This window comes from Cebus imitator, unplaced genomic scaffold (genome assembly GCF_001604975.1).
Source record: "Cebus imitator isolate Cc_AM_T3 unplaced genomic scaffold, Cebus_imitator-1.0 Scaffold0, whole genome shotgun sequence".
Lineage (NCBI taxonomy): Eukaryota > Metazoa > Chordata > Mammalia > Primates > Cebidae > Cebus > Cebus imitator.
Genome location: NW_016107315.1, coordinates 9,700,472 through 9,707,088, shown reverse-complemented (window position 1 = coordinate 9,707,088; position 6,617 = coordinate 9,700,472). Strand labels below are relative to the sequence as shown.

The following is a 6,617-nucleotide window of genomic DNA, read 5'->3' as shown; positions in this document are numbered from 1 at the left end:
ATGTGAATAGCCTTTAATTCTTGAGGGTGGGCAGACTCACTCAGTTCACAAGAAAGCTGAGGTACTTGTCATGGATGGCTACAGTACATGAAATGGTGGAATAAAGCCCAGATCACACAGAACTCTCCAACCATTTAGAGTATAAGAAATGAGGACCTTAAGGATGATTATTACTTTTAAATTTAATATCATTTTTATATTTATGTAGTAATTGTTGCCTTCGTTTTAATTAGTACTTTTATATCCTTTAGACTACTTTTTTGTTGGTATGAAAAACTTCTTCAGTTTTTAACAGAAATTATAGAAAGATAGTAAGTTTACTGAAATTTACTTTGTAGCCACTTTTGTAGAATGTAATGTCCGAAATGATATTTGGCCATTTATAATTTGGGCCTACATAACATTAAAATGCAATTTCTAAAAGTGGTAAAATAATATATTGCCCTGGAGATAGCTCAAATCATGCTGCGTATCATCTGTTTTCCATAAAATCCATCTCCACTGTCAAGTTCAGGTTTGGGGGGGAATATATAGTTAAACACTTTAAGACCTGGATAATCAAAACAAATGTGCATTGCTATTTGGAATTTATAGAGGCTTTACTATAGCCAGAAAAGCAAAGTTACAATAGTATATTATTGATGTGGTGCTTGTCAGTAAGTTTATAAGATCTGCAAATTTTGTCTTACTAATTTATGTATATCTAATACATAAACGTGCTTGACCCTAAAATCATGTTTGCATAAATGACATAGTTTTCATTCTTTTTTTTCTTTTTTGTTTTGTTTTTAATAATTTTTATAGCATTGTAAAGAAAGAGGTGACTGGACCAGATTGGGAAAATTGTACCTAAATGTAAAAATGGGCTGTGAAAAATTTGCAGATTTTGAGACGTTTTGTGCTTGCATTGCTAAAACACTTACAAAAAACTATGAAGAAGAAAGACCAGATGTTCCTTTTTGTGAATTTGCTGAAACAGGTAAAATGTAACTTTTGGCCTGAATATATATTGTGTATGAGGATGATGTGGTGTTCTTTTTTGTTTTTTAGAGACAGGGTCTTCCTCTCTTACCCAGGCTGGAGTACAGGGGTGCAGTCATAGCTCATGCAGCCCCAAACTCCTGGGCTCAAGAAATTCTACTGCCTCAGCCTCCCAAGGAGCTGGGACTACAAGCACATGTCACTATACACAGCTAATTTTTTTATTTTTTGTAGAGACAGGGTCTTGCTTCATTGCCCAGGCTAGTCTCAAACTCTTGCACTTAAGGGATCCTTCCACCTAAGCCTCTCAGAGCACTGGTATTGTAGACATAAGGCACAGCTTGGCCAGTGGCAGTGTTCTTAACAAGAATGTAAAACTCTTTAATATTTTCCAGGTTGTGAATAAATTAATGCAGGTTTCAGATACTCTTCCTTCTGTTTCTGAAGTTTTCCGTCTATTTATTAAGTTAGATTATAATGATAAAAGGTGAGGAATTGGTGTTTTAGTATCAGATGTTTTATATTCTTATTTTTCTTTTCACTCAAATTGGTAAAACTATTGCTAGCAAATTATACTGGAGCACCTGAATTTTTGAATTATTTAAGTTGTTACTCTCTTTACTATTACAAGTAAACAGAATTTATATAGTTTTGAATTTGTTTTGTTTTTGACCTGAGTTCTTTACTACTGTAGACTTTATCAGGGGTTGGCAAACTTTTTCCATAAAAAGCCATATAGTAAATATTTTAGGCTTTGAACACCCGCATGTGATCTCTATCACATTGGTTTATTTTGTTTTTAAACGATGCTTTGAAAACAGGAAAACCATGGTTGGCTCATAGGCTATACAAAAACAGGGCACAGTTTGCCAACACCTGGTATTTGTGGTAGTATCAATAATTCTGTATTAGTTTGCCTCTTCCATCATTTTAAGTGACTACTTTATTTTCTTTTATATGCCTGCTTTTTGTTTCAGTTAGCAAAGATCCACAAAACAGTAAAGTAGATAAAAGTGTGCTGGGAAGAATCGGAATCAGTGCTTTGTACTTCTATCACAAGCTGTTGCAGTGGTCCAAGGTACTTCATGGAGTTTTTGTCTTAGCTTGGTATAAAGAGTATTAGCTTTAAAATTATGAACAGAATATAAGTTAACCCTGCAAATTAGGAGCTTGCTAATAATCATTACAATTGATAAAATGGGACCCAGACTAGTGAGTGCTTTATTAAATGGTATATTAAGCAAATGGCTACTATTTAAAATCTCAAACTGGATGCAGTGGAGTGTACCTCTAGTTCCAGCTACTCAGGAAGCTGAGTTCAAGACCAACCTGGGCAGCATGGACAGATTCCTGTCTTTAAAAATAGTTGTTATTATAAAAATAAATAAAATCTCAGTATAGAGAACACTTAACCCATTTATGCCGGAAGTTGCAAATTTTTTTGTGGAAAAAATCAGACTTTGGTGATGACCTTGAGCAGTAGGATGTAAATAACTCCCACAAGCTTAACATTAGACATAAATGGATTAAGAACCCATGCTAAATGTAATATTTATTTGAAGTAACTTTCAACTCATATTATTTTGCCAACACATGAGTATCAGTTATATTGTAATTTTAGAAGAGTTCAAGATACATTTCTTTTTTTTCCTTTGTGATGGAGTTTCACTCTTGCTGCCCAGGCTAGAGTGTAATGGTGCAATCTTGGCTCACCACAACCTCTGCCTCCCGGGTCCAAGCAATTCTCCTGCCTCAGCCTCCCAAGTAGCTGGGGTTACAGGCATGCACCACCACACCCAGCTAATTTTGTATTTTTAGTAGAGACAGGGTTTCTCCATGTTGGTCAGGCTGGTCTCAAACTCCCGACTTCAGGTGATGCACCTGCCTCAGCCTCCCAAAGTGCTGGGATTACAGTTGTGAGCCACTGCACCCAGCTAAGACACATTTCTTAAGATGAACTCAGAATACGCACAATTAACAGAACTTCTTAAAAATCACCTCTTAGAATACCCCGGAACACTATATACAATATAACTTGATGTCTCTGAGGCTTAGCTTACCATAGTTAGAGGTGGTTTAGTGACTCAAGACCATATTATATTACCATTCTTTAGATACTCCTGAGGTGGCAGGTGGAGTTATAGACTCAATAGAGTTCAAGTAGAGGACAGGGAAATCCAAAATAGGGAGGAAGCGCTCAGGGATGGAGTTATATAGAGAGTGGGGTAGAGATTGTAGTCACTATGGATTTAACTATTAAAGTATATCTTTTGTTACTTGCTACTTTTATAAAGAGGTTATTTCACAATTGAATATGTTCAATAACATTTAAGTACATGGTCACCTGTATACCTACAAAATTCATGAATTAAAAAAAAAAATTTTTTAACCTAGAATGGTTAAATAGAAAGCCTCCAGGCTCAAAAGTCTCCAGGAGGCTTTGCTTTTATTGTGTGGTGGGCCTGAAGTGGGCAAGGTGTACCTTGTGTCTGCTCTCACAGTCGAGCTTAAGGTTGGTCATAGCATTAATATCCTGACTGTTTAATGCTTGGGAATTTAAGGACTACCTAACAAGAAGATCCTTTATAAAAACTCAGACTGGGCCAGGAGTGGTGGCTCATGCCTGTAATCCCAGCATTTTGGGAGGCCGAGGTGGGCAGATCACTTGAGGTCAGGAGTTCAAGACCAGCCTGGCCAACATGAAACCTCATCTCTACTAAAACATACAAAAATTAGCTGGGCATGGTGTTGCATGCCTATAATCCCAGCTACTTGGGAGGCTGAGGCAGGAGAATTGTTTGAACCTGGGAGGCAGAGATTGCACCACTGCACTTCAGCCTGGGTGACAGAGTGAGACTCCATCTCAAGTTAAAAAAAAAAAAAAAGGAAGACTGATTTTGCTGAAATTTTAGAGTATTTTTAAATTTTATTTGGTTATTATTTCTTAAGACAGATTGGTGAATTTTATCTATTTTAATTAAAATTTTAACCAATTTATTTAGAAAAGTATTTTATCACCTTAGTATGAATTTTTTAATGAAACCTATTCCTTTTTTAATGAAAAAGTAAAATCATTGAAATTGAACTAAACATATCCCTTCAAAAATGCACTCATTTATACGGTCACCTTGAAAGTACCTTCACATCGTAATAAGCATTTGATTCAAATAGTATAGGGTATAAAACAAGGGTCTATACACTAAGGCCCATGGGCCAGAATTTACCCAAAGCCTGTTTTTATAGAGCCCTCAAGCTAAGAATTTTTTTACGTTTTAGAAGAGTTATAAATTTAAAAAACAACAATCAAAAAGAATGTACAACAGACTAAATGTGGCCTGCAAAGCCTAAACTATTTACTATCTGGCCATTTACAGGAAAAGCTTGCTGACTCATGGTATAAAATAATTATTTATGTCCAATTTCTGATGTCTAAACCAAAGGTAATTTTCATGTAGAATACATGAAATAATTAATCTACTCAATTAATAATTTTAGCTAACAATTGTATTTTATTTTTCACTATCATTCTTTTTCTAAATTTTTTGGAAGGTAGGGCAGGGGTTTTACCACACTGCCCAGGCTGGTCTCAAACTTCTGGGATCTAGTGATCATCCTATTTCAGCCTCCTCCTGAGTGTGTCTAAATTTGATAACAAATTATTTTCATTTTTATTGTATCTCCCTCCTAGATCCCAGATTGACCAACAGAAGAGAAGCAAAAACGTATAATCAGTAGTTTTCTAATGTTAAATGGAATCCTTTTGTCAAATGAAATCTTAAAGAGAAGTACAGTGTATAAAACAAAAAGAAGACTGCCGATAAAGGGGGTCTTGTGATATTGGTGGGAAGGGTGGTTAATATGAGGGAGAACCTTGCTTGTTCCTCTTTCCCTTTCATCTGTGAACAGTAAGGGGCTTAAGGAAAGAGTCTCGGAGCAGTTCAGCAGTCTAGGATGATGATTCAAACTGGATAATTGGCTTGTGAATAATTATCAATGGCTTTGTGTGTCTATAATTGATTGATACCCAATTAGCATTCTTTATTTTTATTCTAGGGAAGGAAGGTCTTAGATAAACTATATGAATTAAAAATACACTTTACAAGTTTAAAAGGACTTATAGGGCCTGAGATGTTAGCATCAAGATGTCAGATTGTGAATGTTGCAGCAGAAATTTTTCTAAAAAGTGGAAGCCTAAATGGTGCCATTTGGGTAATGAGGGGTAAGTTCTGATATATGCAAGCATAAAATAATTTGTTAAACTTGTTATGCATTTTTGTCTGTGTAATTAGTTTGTTATTGAACTGTGGTTAATAGCTTGGTCTAAACCCTAGTGAAGATATGGGGTAGGAAAGGTTGTTATGTAAACTGAAAGAGAAAAGTTAACTTAGCCTTAATAAAGAAGAAATTATTGAGCCTTTGTTGATTTAGAAACTAGTTCTTTCTATGGCCTGCTTGCCCTGAATTATCCCAATTAATCTTCATAGAACACTGAATTTGGAACTATTAAAATCCCCATTTTATTGATAAGAAAATGTTGCCAAAGATACTGACCAACTTGCCCAAAATGACATAACAAGTAAGGAATGGAGGCCAGACTCAAACCCAGACACTCCAGCTTCGGAGCTCAGGCTTCAGCAGCTATGTAAAACAGAAATCCTGATTGTAGTGTGCATAAACTCTGTCTTCACACATATAGGCAAACATGACTTCAAACCAAGATGAGTAGAGCTTACTTTCCTTGGTAAGGCAATTTTTCTAAGCAGAAATTACAATGACATTAAGCCTGCAGGAACAAATAAGGTTAGTTTGGTATGAGAAAAATAAAAGAGCACAATAGTGTTATGACACTAATGAAGCTAATGATAGCTCTGGCTATTTGGACCATCAGGCAGATTTTATTTGATAAAGTGGGATAAGAATGAAGAAACTTCAAGGATAACAAGAGTTTAGGTGGGAAGATAGAATCAATAAATAAAGCAAATGGAGAACTTTAAAACACACTAACACATGCTAGCACATAATGAATACATGTAATTCATATATAGGCACATATATGAACATGTGATTCATATATGGGAAATATATGTGTGTAAAACACTTTGTATGTGTTCAGTGCTGAGGGTTTAATACAGAGGTTGTGAGTAGGCTTTATTCAAAAGCTTGTTTGTAGAGGTATTCTTCAACTTAAACATGATGAGTGAGGTTCCCTAAGTGGGAAGAGTGTCAAAATACAAAAATATAAATTAGTGAAATATAAGCCAGAGCTCACAAGCTCTGTGAGGAAAGAAGCGATGTGGCAGGAAATGGGAAGGGGAAAATAGTAGATAAAAATGAGCTTCGGTCACCTTACAATAGGAGCCACCTGCCTAAAAGTTTGTGGCAAAACCAGTCTTTCTCAAACTAGAAACTGGGGGAGCTTTAGGAGGGATATGGAGTGATCTGTGGAGATTTTGTTTTACATTTCAGTGTTGCCATTTTTAGACTAACTTTAAACTTCTATCAATTCTTGTTTTGCAGTGACAGTTTCAACTAAAAGTAATTTTCATAAGTAAAATTTTATTTCTACAAAAGAAGAGCCCACAGAAGTATGCTCCATTGTTCCTGGAATTTTTTAATTCTTTTTTTTTTTTTTTTTT

At 35.4% G+C, this 6,617-nt stretch overlaps 1 protein-coding gene across 1 annotated transcript in view; it reads left to right on the top strand.

Moving 5' to 3' along the window:
* The window catches only part of TOPAZ1 (testis and ovary specific PAZ domain containing 1), a 92,506-nt gene that overhangs the window by 65,651 nt on the left and 20,238 nt on the right, over positions 1–6,617 (top strand). The window contains exons 15-17 of the mRNA XM_017522395.2: positions 805–979; positions 1,959–2,059; positions 5,035–5,200. Coding sequence (XP_017377884.1) covers positions 805–979; positions 1,959–2,059; positions 5,035–5,200 — 442 coding nt within the window. The remainder of the gene's footprint in view (positions 1–804; positions 980–1,958; positions 2,060–5,034; positions 5,201–6,617) is intronic.